Source organism: Quercus suber, unplaced genomic scaffold (assembly GCF_002906115.3).
Source record: "Quercus suber isolate HL8 unplaced genomic scaffold, Cork oak 2.0 scaffold_759, whole genome shotgun sequence".
Classification (NCBI taxonomy): domain Eukaryota; kingdom Viridiplantae; phylum Streptophyta; class Magnoliopsida; order Fagales; family Fagaceae; genus Quercus; species Quercus suber.
In genome coordinates, this window is record NW_027070195.1 from 75,191 (window position 1) to 90,283 (window position 15,093).

A 15,093-nucleotide genomic window follows, 5' to 3' on the forward strand; every position below is an offset into this window, starting at 1 on the left:
AAAAAATGTCAAATGGTTAATTCAAATTTCTAGACTACTATAAAAATATATATTTAGTAAACTAAGTTTAGCACAATTAATTTGAGTATCTTAGTGGTTGAGAGAGTTCTCTTAAGATCCACTCTAATATCTTTGGATCAATCTTTCATACACTTCCTCTATATATATATATATATATATATATATATATATATATATATATATATTTTTTTTTTTTATGAATTATGAGTTATTGGACGGACCAACGGGTTAGACCAATGGGCTAGGCAATGGGTTGGGCTGAGTTAGCCCACCAGGTACCCATGGGCATAAAAACTAGCCCACGGCTTGACCCACTAGACTAGTGGGTTACCCATGGGCCTCAATAACAACAGGCTGGCCGGCCATTAGCCCGATGGGCGTCGGTTTCCAGATCGGGCTGTGAGCCATGAGCTATTTAATGACCCTTATTTACATCTATTATAATTTAGAATTTTTTTTATTATTTTTCAAAAAATAAAAATATAAACTTTATAGATAAGTGTAATTTCTTTTTTAAACATGAAGGAAAAAAAATCCTAATTTTTAGGAGTTTTTTTTTTTGCATTCAAAATAAAATTTGTTATTTAACATTTATGAACCTATTTCTAAATAAAGTTACTCTTATATTTTTGAATCACATAAAAGTCTAGTTGAAAGAAGAAAATTATTTTATAAATGGTATAAATAATAAATGAATGAACTTGTAGCCAAACATCATATATTTCTTATCCCAAAAAAAAAAACATCATATTTTTTACATAGATATGCCCATACACTTTGACAAAACTTATATATTTGTTTGAAACCCCTCGAGATATAGTCAAATGGACCTCCCCTAAAGGGCAAACCTTGGATGGCTACACACTCCCACCAAGCAGGCATAAAGTAAATCGTGAAATGCCTCGACTAGAAATCAAACCAAAGACTTATGGGTTTATAGTTAGTTCGAAGTCCAAACACTTTTCCTTACCTACGGGCACCTTATGTGGGGGTTTGCACTTTTGTTAATGTGTGAGACATTACTTGCACACAAGTTCACCCCTTGTACTTAGTGGAATGTAATTTAATCATGTATTTTCATGTGTCAAAGTTGTATCAAAGTGTGTAATCCTATACTTTTTGCCTAAACTAATCAAACCGCCCACCTAGAGCTATTAGAATAAAAAATCACTTAATACAACTGTTGTGTCTATTGATGATGATTGCAAATTGAGGAAACCAATACCCATTGGTTCTAATGGCAATTCTTCACATCCAAAAAATCTGATTTCGATTGAGATTTCACTCCTTGTCATAAATCATTTGCTCTTAAGCCTTAACGCTACTCTTCACTATTCAAATCTTGTCATATTAGGCAAATATCTCACCAGATAACAAGATATTTGCCAGATCTGGCAAGATTTTTGTCAATTTTGCGAGATTTCTTCCAATTATAGTGAGATATCCACTAAACTTGATGGACATCTCAAGCTTTTTGCCACGCGCCACCATTGTTGAGGATGATGACAACTTTAATTGATAGGGAATATTTTTAACTAAGAAATTCTCTAACTCCTTTCACCTTTTAGGGTAAAAGTACCCTTCAGGTTTAATGTATCCTTCGAGGCAAGGATGCCATTTGAGTTAGAGTTCTCTCTTCAGGTCTGATACCAATAAAAGGAAACTTCCCTACCCCCATCCATTTCTCTCGTCGGGTATAGAATCACTTGTCGGGTTATCTGATTCTAACAGTAGATTACACTTAGTCTCACACTTTTGCGTGTTCTTCACTTATGCATCCCTATTTGGAAAGAACTTGCACACCACATTTAAAGATCCTTCTACATATTCATATCATCCGAGTATGGGAAATAAAACCTTAAGATCTTGGAACATTAACTCGATATCTTCCCTACAAGATTCTTGTTGATTCTTGTCAGTTTTGCAAGATTCTTGTCGATTTTGCCCGATTTCTTCCAATTATAGTGAGATATCCTCCAAAATTGATGGACATCTCAAGCTTTTTACCATGCGCCACCATCGTCGAGGACGATGGCAACTTTAATTGATAGGGAGTATTTTTAACCAAGAAATTCTCTAACTCCTTTCACCTTTTAGGGTAAAAGTATGATAACGCCTTAATATGTATACTTGTTATATATTTATGTAGGTGTTATCTCCTTATTACTATGCTTAATTTGAATAATTAAACCATGATTTGCATTAGTCCCTATTATTTATCTTTTTGTAATTTCTTGAATAAGGTGTCATTCATTGTGTGTATATTTATACTTTTAGGAAATCATGTGAGAAAGATGAGTTTATAGGAATTTGTGAGGGAATGGAGGCCAAACTAGAATTAAAGTGGAGCTAAAGGACCATGCTTAAATGTCTAAGGAGGTACAGCTGGAGTGCTTAGGTCATCTACCATGTTTGGAAGCTTCAAATAAGGAAAGCAATCAAAGAGATAGAATCTGAAAAGGAAAAATCAGATTTGAGCACTAATCAGTATTTTGGGTGTATCTGTCTCCTCAAAAATCCAATTGACACAAGGCCAAATGGGTTGGAACCATGATTTAAATATCTACAACTTTCCAGTTTTGAACTTTTAGAATTCTCAATTTTTTAAGATCGAAATTAACTCACAAGTTACTGTTATAAACCTGGACGAAAATTAAAATAGTAAAAGTTATTTTTCTTTGGACACTTAGACGTCAGGGTTTTGAAGGGAGGCTGTGTAGAATGAATTTGGCAGAGAAAAATTTGTATTTTCCTTTCTCTAATGGCAACCTAAACTCTTTGTTATAGCTAGGGGTTATGTTTATTCTATATGGTATAAATATTCAATGTGATTCTTTTTAGAATTTTATCAACATATTTGATTGTTCAATTAGAATTTTTATTTTTTATTTTTTTTATGTATTAGTTCTTCCATACTTTCAATAAGTTCAATCATGTTTTTCTTATTGTTTAGATGAATTTATAAAAGTTTCAAATAGAAATCAGGTTTTAAAGTTAATGAGTTTTTTCTGAAAACTTTTCTAACTATATTATTAATTTAGGTTATCGTGCGTTCTTGAATTATCTCAGTTCAACCGAATCATAAGTATTTAATTGTATAAGAACAATCAATTATAAAATATATAATTTCTTAGATCATAGAGAATTTCATATCGATATAGGGAAACACCCCGATACTCTCATATTTACATTATTGATTTAAATTAGTTTTTATTATTATTCTTGTTAACAATTACCAAGCAAATGTATTTTTCTTCTTCACCCAAATTATTATTTAATTATATTGTCTTTGAATCTATCCTGCTCCTTGTGATTCAACTTCGGTACTCCGAGAATTATATTACTACAATCTCCTACACTTGGAAGTGAGCAAGCAAAGTACCCTTCGGGTTTAGAGTATTCTTCGGGGTAAGGATGCCTTTTGGGTTAGAGTTCCCTCTTCAAGTCTGATACCAATGAAAGGCAACTTCCCTACCCCTATCCATTTCTCCCATCAGGTATAGAATTACTCGTCAGGTTATCCGATACCGATGGTGGATTACACTTAGTCACACACCTTTGTGTGTTCTCCACTCATGCATCCCTATATGGAAAGAACTTGCATACCACATCTAAAGATCCTTCTACATATTCGTATCCTCCCAAAATAGGAAGTAAAGCTGTAAGATCTCGGAACATTAACTCTATATCTTCCCTACAAGGAAAGATCTTATGTTCATGGGATCTTAGTCAGCCCTACACCGCTATATAAGCACCAAGTCTCCTCTTCTCCAATGTACGTGTAATTTTCTAGTTCTTACACTTTTGAGTTATTGGAGATTCCCCTATCACTAACTTAACCTTCGAGCGGACTTTGACCGGCATCTCACTAGTGCTCTCTGTAGGTTATTCACCTTTTTGTTCTTCAGGTACCTCATTCATCTTGCGTGTGGACATCCAATTCACTCACGATTTTGTGCATCGTCATTAATCAATCTAACAATCAAAAATTTGAGGGCTTAAGGATTGGACCTATACTCCACCGGTCAATAACAAAGTATGTAATTTTAGTATAAATTTACGTAAAGTGTAGGTCGGTGGACAAATTGGCCAAACTCTACCTATGGATGCCCTAACTCATGCCCCCCATACTCAGGCCAATTTGGTAAGTTTCAACTGGCTTTGACCATTGCAATGAGTTTCACTCCTTAAAACCTAGTTATTTTCAATCGGAATGCTCCACTAGTCAATAGCGAGCATGGAATTTTAGTATAAAGTTAGGTAAAATGTGAGTTGGTGGACAATTTGGCCAAACTTGACCCGTGGACACCCTTACTCATACCCCCCCCCCTTCAAGTCAAGACAATTTGGTAAGTTTCAACTAGTTTTGATCCTTGCAACGAGTTTCACTCCTTAAAACCTGATTATTTTCAACAAAATGCTTAATAGGGGTCTGATTAGCCAAAACCAACTAGTTGAACCTATCTCATTGAAGGTAGGCCAAATCTAGGTTGCACCACTCACCACCACTATCATAGAAGGGCATATTGTAATCATTGGAAGCCAGATCTAGCATTGTTGTGCCTCCCTATGCATTGTAGTCCCTTATGGTGGGTTTCATCCTTCCCCTTGTCGTGTTATGCTCCATTTCCTTGTCAATAATGCTTTCCTCATTTGATAGAACAATAAAAAGTCAAAACAAAAATGGGATCAATTATGATTTGATTTTCTCCTTGTTTTTTGAATCATTGGTTAATGCCTATAGGAGTTGATTTGGTGTGCGTAAGGAATTCAACCGAAATTCCAATCTATGAGAAACAAAAAAAATAGAGAAAATACACGTTAAAGAAAAAACAATCATACGCACAAGATAGTATTTACGTGGTTCAGCAATTTGCCTACATCCACAGAGTTGCACGGATTTCACTATTATCAGAAAAAAAAAAATACAAAGTGCAACTACAGTGTTTCTCTCTCTCTCTAAAATACGACAACAGTAACCAACCCTAATCACAAAAACGACTTCTATATCCTGCGCACAGGATTACAATGGGCTACAAAACGGGCCAAAAACTTGTCAGCCCAAGCCTCCGCTCCATGGACTAAGCCTCAGAAAATCTCCCATTAAAAACCATGTAACATTATTCGAGTCGGGTTAGATCGTCAACCGGATCAAATATAAATTAGGCTCCACAAAGCCCAACAGTGTGTGTATGTGCGCGTGAGCACACGTGTGTGTTTTGGTCAAAGATTTAAAATTTCTTAAAACTAGACTAATAAAACCTCATGTTTTAAAGGCACGTTTGGTAGACTTTAATAAGCACTATAATGTAACAACTATTCTTATGGTTTAACTATTCAATAGTTTTGTTATGTTTTTATTACAGAGAATAGTCATTCTTTATGAATAGCTATTCTTTAAAATGGGGAATAACTATTCCTCCCTAAAAGGGTTGTAATAGCTATTCGTTAGTAAAAGTAATAATTTCTAACATTAATATATTCCTTTCTACCATTCATCTCAAAAAAAAAAAAAAATCCTAAATAAATAAACTATCCATATCCACCTAACAATTATGGAAATAAAAAATCATCAAAAAATAACTTATCTCTCTAAAATTTAAAATATATTATTTTCTAGAAAATATAATTGTATGAATGAGATATTTCCTAAAATAGACCATAAGTTTTATTTTAATGTTACAACTCATAACCAAAGTAATGAATTTATTTAGTTATTCCATTACAACACATTTTATTCCCAGTAATAAAGATTACCATTCCTGTTGTAATCTACGTTCAGTGTATCAAACATACCCTAAATGATATAAAATGTAGGGCACCTTTGTAACATCATTTTGTATAAAAGTGCAATAATCACCAATACCTATAGTACAAAACAATATTTAAAACATTAATAACAAAGTCCCTTCCCATTATTTAAAAAGTGATCATTCAATAATACCAAAACGCATAATAAAAACAAAAAATATTTAACATAAATGGTAAAAGCATATTATATTAATTAATTTAAAGAATGGTCAAGGGTAGAATTCACAAGGTACAATGAAAGAATGGAATTTCTAGCAACATGAACCACTAACATTTAGCTGCCATGTGTTGTACCATTGTCAACAGTGGCGACGCCACGTTGTTGTCAGGGTGTTCCCAGGAACACCCTGACTTGAAAAAAAAAAAAAAAAATATATATATATATAATAATTAATTTTTTTTATTTGTTTACCTTCTAAAAGAAAATTAGGAACACCCTCAAATAAAAATAAAAATAAAAATTATTTGCTCTACTTTCAAGCCCAAAAAAATTTGAACTANATTTGAGGGTGTTCTTATGTTTGATTGAGGGTGTTCCTAATTTTCTTTTAGAAGGTAAAAAAAATAAAAATAAAAATTAATTATTATATATATATATATATATATATATATATATATTTTTTTTTTTTTTCAAGTTAGGGTGTTCCTGGGAACACCCTGACAACAACGTGGCGTCGCCACTGTTGACAATGGTACAGTACATGGCAGCTAAATGTTAGTGGTTCATGTTGCTAGAAATTCCATTCTTTCATTGTATCTTGTGAATTCTACCCTTGACCATTCTTTAAATTAATTAATATAATATGCTTTTACCATTTATGTTAAATATTTTTTGTTTTTATTATGCGTTTTGGTATTATTGAATGATCACTTTTTAAATAATGGGAAGGGGCTTTGTTATTAATGTTTTAAATATTGTTTTATAGGTATTGGTGATTATTGCACTTTTATACAAAATGATGATACAAAGGTACCCTACATTTTATATCATTTAGGGTATATTTGGTACACTGAACGTAGATTACAACAGGAATGGTAATCTTTATTGCTGGAAATAAAATGTGTTGTAATGAAATAACTAAATGTATTCATTACTTTGGTTATGAGTTGTAACATTAGAATAAAACTTATGGTCTATTTTAGGAAATATCTCATTCATACAATTATATTTTCTAGAAAATAATATATTTTAAATTTTAGAGAGATGAGTTATTTTTTGATGATTTTTTATTTCCATAATTGTTAGGTGGATATGGATAGTTTATTTATTTAGGATTTTTTTTTTTTTTGAGATGAATGGTAGAAAGGAATATATTAATGTTAGAAATTATTACTTTTACTAACGAATAGCTATTACAACCCTTTTAGGGAATAATAGTTATTCCCCATTTTAAAGAATAACTATTTATAAAGAATGACTATTATCTGTAATAAAAACATAACCAAACTATTGAATAGTTAAACCATAAGAATAGTTGTTACATTATAGTGCTTATTAAAATCTACCAAACGTGCCTTTAAAACATGAGGTTTTATTAGTCTAGTTTTAAGAAATTTTAAATCTTTGACCAAAACACACACGTGCGCTCACGCGCACATACACACACTGTTGGGCTTTGTGGAGCCTAATTTATATTTGATCCGGTTGACGACCCGACCCGGCTCGAATAATGTTACATGGTTTTTAATGGGAGATTTTCTGAGGCTTAGTCCATGGAGCGGAGGCTTGGGCTGACAGGTTTTTGGCCCGTTTTGTAGCCCATTGTAATCCTGTGCGCAGGATATAGAAGTCGTTTTTGTGATTGGGGTTGGTTACTGTTGTCGTATTTCAGAGAGAGAGAGAAACACTGTAGTTGCACTTTGTATTTTTTTTTTTCCTGATAATAGTGAAATCCGTGCAACTCTGTGGACGTAGGCAAATTGCCGAACCATGTAAATACTATATTGTGCGTATGATTGTTTTTTCTTCAACGTGTGTTTTCTCTGTTTTTTTTGTTTCTCACAGGTTGGAATTTCGGTTGAATTCCTTACGCTCACCAAATCAACTCCTATAAGCATTAACCGATGATTCAAAAAACAAGGAGAAAATCAAATCATAATTGATCCCATTTTTGTTTTGACTTTTTATTGTTCTATCAAATGAGGAAAGCATTATTGACAAGGAAATGGAGCATAACACGGCAAGGGGAAGGATGAAACCCACCATAAGGGACTACAATGCATAGGGAGGCACAACAATGCTAGATCTGGCTTCCAATGATTACAATATGCCCTTCTATGATAGTGGTGGTGAGTGGTGCAACCTCAATTTGGCCTACCTTCAATGAGATAGGTTTGACTAGTTGGTTTTGGCTAATCAGACCGCTATTAAGCATTTTGTTGAAAATAATCAGGTTTTAAGGAGTGAACTCGTTGCAAGGATCAAAACTAGTTGAAACTTATTTTTTTTTTTTTTTTTGAAATTAATGTAGATAAAGGTAAAAGTTAGTTGAAATAATATAGTAGGACTCATAAATAGTATCAAAAAATGCAGTGGAGCCATGATTGGTGTAATGTAATATTAACTGCACATGATCCCATCACAAATACCATTTTTTTTTAATACACAAATCAGAAATCACAGATTCAGGGTCTGTTTGGAATTCGCTTATTTTACTGAAATTGATTTTTTTTTTTCTGAAATTAATGTAGAAAAAGGTAAAAGTTAGTTGAAATAATATAGTAGGACTCATAAATAGTACCAAAAAATGCAGTGGAGCTATGAATAGTAGCAAAAATAAGCTAAATAGTAAAATAAGTTGGTAAAAAATAAGCTATTCAAACAAACATTTAGAAGGCGTTTGGATTGTGTCTGTGTTTTAACGCAGACGCGTTTTTGCCTTTTTTTTTGTTACCAGCGCTTTTTGCACTGTTCATGGGACATGAATAGTGCAATAAGGAAAATGAACAGTAACTCACGCGTGAACAGTAACTTTTTTATTATTATTTTTTATTATTTTCAGTTTTTAACAAAATAAGTGGTATCTAAACGCACCATTGTGTAGAACTTATTGTATTTGCGTTTGTGTAAGTTGCATTTTTTGGCTAGTCCATGGCACTGTTCATGGACCAGTCAAGTGCTAAAAACGGATGAACAATAATATGTAACAATAAAAAATATTTTGCTATAATATTTTTGATAATAAATTTTTAATTTTTAGCAAAATAAATGATATCCAAACAATCACTTAACTCTTAAAAAAAAATTAGTTAAACCGACAGAAAAAAAAGTGTGTTTTTTTTAATGCCTAGACTTGGTGCAGAAGAAAGGGTTAAAGAAAGGACTAGTAAGTAATTTGCGGAATCTATAGGGAGCAAAATCTAATACTCACCAAACATAAAATAGCGTGGTCAGGTCAAAACCCTAGAAATAGAAATCCAAAACGCAGAGAGACGCAGAGAGAGAGAGAGAGAGAGCTCTCGTACAAGAATTTCTTCGCTCACGCTTACGGCTTTCGAGTTCGCGCAAACTCAATCATCGTCACCAACTCTCAGACCTGTTCTTCACACGTTGCCATACCCAAATCTAAGGTAGATTTCCCTACAGTTTCAAACTCTACCCCTCAATCTTCCTCTAATTTACGATCTTACCCACCTTTTTTTTTGGAGGTTAGGGAATTAGGGTTTGGGTGGAACTTATTTGCTCAGATCTACGTTTTAATTGATAGTAATTACGTATTCATGGCGGTTTTTTCTGTTACTTGACGGTCTTAGTTGTTACTGGGTTGAGCTTGCTTGACCTTGGCGTTGACGAAAAAGGTTTTCTTTGAGACTTTGGTTTTTTCTTTGTATTTTGATTTTGAGAGATTGTTGTTTTCCATCTGAATCAGAATTTCAGCTTTGGGGTTCAAAGAACCAAGTTTTATTTTTTGGAATTTAAGAACGAAAAATAAATTAAAGATTTGGGACTTAGACAAAATAATTGGTTAGTTAAGTTTCTCGATACATTAAAAATCAATTATTTCTTGAAATGGGTTCGATTAAATTTCGGAAATCATCTACGATTGAATCTGTATTAGTAGTAATTTCTCATTCAATGTACAAAATTAAAGTGTCATTTAGAAAATAAGCTTTCTTTTTGTTGTAAAGCTTAGGTTTGATAGTATTCTCAATCCGACCATTCTGACAATGGCGGTAATAAAAGGAGAAATCCTGGTGATGATAGAGACCAATTTGTCATTGATTCGGAGGACACCGTATATCGGTATTTGTGCCCCGTAAGAAAGATTGGAAGTGTTATTGGTAGGGGTGGGGAAATTGTCAAGCAGTTGAGGGCAGACACTAAATCAAAGATTAGGATTGGGGAGACAGTGCCAGGATGCGAGGAGCGTGTTGTTACTCTCTACAGCTCCAGTGATGAGACTAATGCTTTCGAAGATACTGGTAATTATGTTTCTCCAGCACAAGATGCTCTTTTCAAGGTGCATGACAGAGTTATTGCTGAAGATTTGCATGGTGATGAGGAATCTGATGGAGGTCACCAAGTTACTGCTCGCCTTCTTGTTCCATCTGATCAGATTGGTTGCGTAATTGGAAAGGGTGGACAGATAGTTCAGAACATTCGTAGTGAGACTGGAGCCCAAATTCGCATTCTTAAGGATGATCATTTGCCACCTTGCGCCTTAAGCTCTGATGAGCTGGTACAGGTAATCTGGATGAATTTTCATTGAAAATTCCCTTAGAACTGCAACTGCCTGGCTTTTTACGTTATCTATGAATTCCATTGCTTTTGTTCCTTGGCTTTTTTCTGGACCCGTTTTAGGTTATCAGTGGCAAGAAGTTATAAATCCCATAGCTATTGGAAATGGGGATTAATGGGTAGATCTGAAATCTTACTGATTGACTTGTTGTAAACTTGTAATTAGTTATACTTTTTATCTATATAGAAAAAAGTAAGTAGCTTTACTTTTAGGAAGAGCATGTCATCTTGGATTTGGAGGGCAGCCATCTGGTCATTCTTAGATGCTGGGGTTGTTATCCAATGAGCTCTAGTTCAAATGACACTTCCTTATTCCAAGAGAATGGATGGGGTCCTGGGTTCAAAATCCATTGGTCACTTTTGTAACTTATCAATATATATTTAAATATTAGAAAATATGCTGGGGCTTTTAATGGTTCTTGTGTACTAATTTGTTTGTCTTCCTTTGTCCTTGTTGAATGTTTATGCCAGATGTTTGAATTCATCTGTTGAGGGTGATTTATTCATTTTTAAATGTTTATCACTAAGATTTTCTCAGCTGAATGCATGTAACTATTTTTCTTTGGCGTGGATGGTCTTATAACTTTGTTTACTTATTTGTTTAATTGTGTGCTTAGGTATCTGGGGAAGCCCCAGTTGTGAAAAAGGCTCTATATCAAATTGCATCTCGCCTTCATGATAATCCTTCACGTTCTCAGCATTTGCTTACTTCTTCTGTACCCAATGTGTACCAATCTGGTGGCTCACTTATGGGTCCGGCTGGTGGTGCCCCGATTGTGGGCATAGCCCCACTGATGGGTCCTTATGGAGGATACAAGGGTGATACTGGGGACTGGTCTCGCTCCTTATACTCAGCTCCTAGGGATGATGCATCTTCAAAAGAATTCTCTCTTCGTGTAGTTTGTCCTACTGCCAATATTGGAGGCGTGATTGGCAAGGGTGGTGCCATTATCAATCAGATCAGACAAGAATCTGGGGCTGTCATTAAAGTTGACAGTTCAACTTCTGAAGGAGATGATTGCTTAATAACTATTTCAGCAAAGGAGGTAAGTTTTTTAATGTGTTTGTATATGTTGGGCATATAAATTTGGGTGTTGTGTGGTCTTGATAAATTTTAAACTCTGCCATTTCAGTTTTTTGAAGACACATTTTCTCCAACTATAGAAGCAGCTGTGCGTTTGCAACCCAGGTGTAGTGAGAAAGTTGAAAGAGATTCAGGAATTATCTCATTTACAACCCGCCTGCTTGTGCCGACTTCACGAATTGGCTGTCTTATTGGTAAGGGTGGAGCTATTGTAACTGAAATGAGGAGACTCACCAAAGCTAATATTCGAATACTCTCAAAGGAAAACCTTCCCAAAGTTGCATCTGATGATGATGAGATGGTGCAGGTAAGACATCACTGTAGTATTTGGAAATGTTTATTTTTCTAGTTATTATCTCACTGCTTATGTGGTCCTTATGGATGCTTGGTCTAATGTTGAAAATCAGATTTCCGGAGACCTTGATGTTGCCAAGGATGCTCTTATACAAGTAGTTACACGGTTAAGAGCAAATCTTTTTGATAGGGAGGGTGCAGTGTCTGCATTTCTGCCAGTTCTTCCATATTTGCCTGTGTCAGCAGATGGTTCTGATAGTTTAAACTATGAAAGTAGAGATAGTAAAAGACATGGTCGTGTGCATTCTTATTCTGGTGGTTACGGTGGCTCAAGTGATTTGGCAGCCGCTGACAATTATGGAGGTTATGGTGGATCACAGGTATTTTGTTAACTGGTTTCATAGATGTTTACTGACCATTTGAAAAGAAAAAATGATAATTTTTTTACCTTTATTTTTGCATTTTTTTCCAGGCAATCTGCACATTGTTCTTAAATACCTCCTGTCTTTTGCCATTCGTTTCATATATTTTCCCTGCTGTGCCATGTGTTTTCAATTTATTCATGGGATGGAATATGTTGATCACTTGCACTCATATTCAAATGCTTTTCTATTGCTTCCTATGGTTAGAATGATACATGTTCATATTATTTGTAGATTGGAGGCAGTGGCAATGCCTATGGAGCTTATGGTGGTTATTCTTCAGGACGTACTGGTAGCTCTGGGTAAGAATTTTTCTTTCTTCACTATTCTTTCTATGCACTTGGCCCGTGCCTTTTTTTCCTAAATAAGTAATTAATTTTTATTGGTATATTGGTTCTGTTCTGACAGCAGTGTAAAGGATGTTTCAGGTTGACAGCCAATTTAAACCTTCTGGTTAATCCTATATGAATATAAATCTGTAAAGTTTCTGATCAGATGCCTTGAAACCCAAAATTAACATCGGCATACTATAATTTTATTCTTCCCAATGCATGCGTGCTGGAAGTTTCAAGTGTTGATTTTGTTAGCTATGGTAACTGCTTTGATTGTTGGGTATTGATGTTCCTGGAGCCTGATTTTAGCTTATGTTTCCAGGTTGTCAGGTCAGGCCCCTGTTTCTCGTCGGAGAAACTATGGATACTAGATTTTGGTGATGGGGGCACCTTCAGGTAGACTCTAGTTTTCCTTCACATCCTTTTTCATGTCTATTGTTATAACTGGCAATTTCCTCTAGCCCAATCTCATATTAGTATATGACAGTATGATATCGTAACCTGTCCAATGCCCCTCTATAGAATTCTGATGCTCTTGTTTTCCCTTTGTTGCCTTTCCCTTCCCATCAAAACAGCTGAGATCTATGAAGCCTGAAGCCAGCCTACTGCCTAAACTGGAAGACCAGATGAACCAGGGTTTGACATACTCATGGCCTACCTTGATGCAACTACTTAGAGTGGAGATCTTGTACACATTTAGATTTGCCATGTCCATGACACCAAAATTACCAAGCTCAATATCTTGTGCACCCAAGAACCTATATATCCGGATTGCCTTTATTGCTGCTTTTTTCCAGTTCACATTTCGTTAAACAAAAAACCTTGTTGCTTCCTGCCTACAGTAGTTGTATTAGTGTTGGAATTTATTTACTGACTGCTCTCAGATATGCAGTCTGATCTTTTGTGGTTGTTTTAATTTAACTGGAATTAAGTTGATCCACATAAAATGTAGTAGGAACTCTCATGTTATCTCAATGTCAGGATTGATATTCTTGTGCCATCTAAAAGCAGAAATCCATGGGCTGCTATTTTTGGCTATATAATCTCTTATTTGTGTTTTGGTATCACTTTTCTTGATTTTCTGTGACTTTGTGAGCCAATGGAAGTGCTTGGAAGTTGGAACAGCATTATGAAGAGCAAATAATGCTAATACAGAAGAATGTATAACTGAACCCGTGTGTCACTAACATTACCTAGGGATGGGAGTTGATTATGGAGACATCTGTTCTCTGTATAGCCAATTGGGTGTGTACCTTATCGTGTATCTCTTCTGGCTTTAGTTGTATGTGGTAGAAACAGAAAGATGAATGCTTCATAGAATTTTGTGTTTGGCAGTTTCATTGGCTTGCTAGCATCTTGATTTTTAAATCAAATATATTGAAATACTGGAGTTCATAACTAAAGGACGTTATATAAGGCACAAATTTTTTAAGGGTCTGGTTGTCTGGCAATTTTTTGTGCGTGTTCAGGTAAGATTGAAAGTTGACGGTTGACCTGAATGGTAACAGCATGCCATTTGATGGATTCTTGGAACTTCATGTACTATTGGACGCAGATTGGGAGATTCTTGGGTGTAATTAATACTTTATGATTTGTGGGGTAGGTTACTTCTTTTCACACACAGTGTGGGCTAGATTATTGAATGTTATTTAAGTCTCATGTGCAGTTCATTTGGCAGGTTCTATGAGTATCCTCTTCATAGGAGGCAGGTAAAATCTCTGGCTAAGAACATCTTAAGCAGGCAAGTTCCTTTTTAGTTTGGAGAGAATTCAAACTGGCTTCCACTTTATGCATGTTACTTGTATTATCTTTATTTCATTTTTATACGCTGCTCTCTAATTTTATTTTAGATAGATTAATATTTTGTTAAAATACAAATTACACGCTTAACTTTGACCTGTTTTCAATTCAGTCTTTCAGGTTTTGTTTTTCCCCATCTCCGTACTTCAACTTTATTCTATTTTCAGTTTAGTTCTTCCTCTAGTTTTGTCCAATCATGTTGATTGTTTAGGTCTTTTCACTTTCCAAATGATGTTTTGGTGGACCTAACGGTGTGGATTGGACGGAGATGGATGGAAGGACTGTATTGGAAATGAATATAAGTTTAAAGAACTGAGATGGAGGGAAAGCACTGAATGGAAAACATGTCAAAGTTAGGTTTTAATTTTTAATTTAGCCTTAATATATATTTTTTCAATCCTACCAATGTTTATCATGCATGCAAATTTCATGTTGATTGAATGCCATTTACTATCCTATACATAAATGAGTTTTTATATTTTTACTTAAAAAGAGTTAATATATTCATGGATTACTTTATTTTAAAAACATTTCAAAGTAAAATTTTAAAGAATTTATAGATGAAGTTGTTAGTCGAGCATCTTATATTTG

The 15,093-nt window shown here is 34.5% G+C and overlaps 1 protein-coding gene across 1 annotated transcript; it reads left to right on the plus strand.

Moving 5' to 3' along the window:
* Positions 1-9,841: 9,841 nt before the first annotated feature.
* LOC112037066 (KH domain-containing protein HEN4) lies at positions 9,842-13,745 on the plus strand. The gene is made up of 8 exons (XM_065766938.1): positions 9,842-9,883; positions 9,975-10,517; positions 11,188-11,616; positions 11,704-11,961; positions 12,062-12,328; positions 12,605-12,672; positions 13,025-13,098; positions 13,278-13,745. The coding sequence occupies exons 1-7, from the start codon at positions 9,842-9,844 to the stop codon at positions 13,071-13,073; spliced, it is 1,656 nt and encodes a 551-aa protein (XP_065623010.1). The 3' UTR covers positions 13,074-13,098; positions 13,278-13,745.
* Positions 13,746-15,093: the final 1,348 nt, after the last annotated feature.

Coding starts and splice junctions, on each gene's coding strand:
- LOC112037066 (XM_065766938.1), top strand. CDS start 9,842: ATGGGTTCGATTAAATTTCGGAAATCATCTACGATTGAATCT. Junction 9,884..9,974: donor AATCATCTACGATTGAATCT/GTATTAGTAGTA, acceptor TAGGTTTGATAG/TATTCTCAATCCGACCATTC. Junction 12,673..13,024: donor GGACGTACTGGTAGCTCTGG/GTAAGAATTTTT, acceptor TTATGTTTCCAG/GTTGTCAGGTCAGGCCCCTG.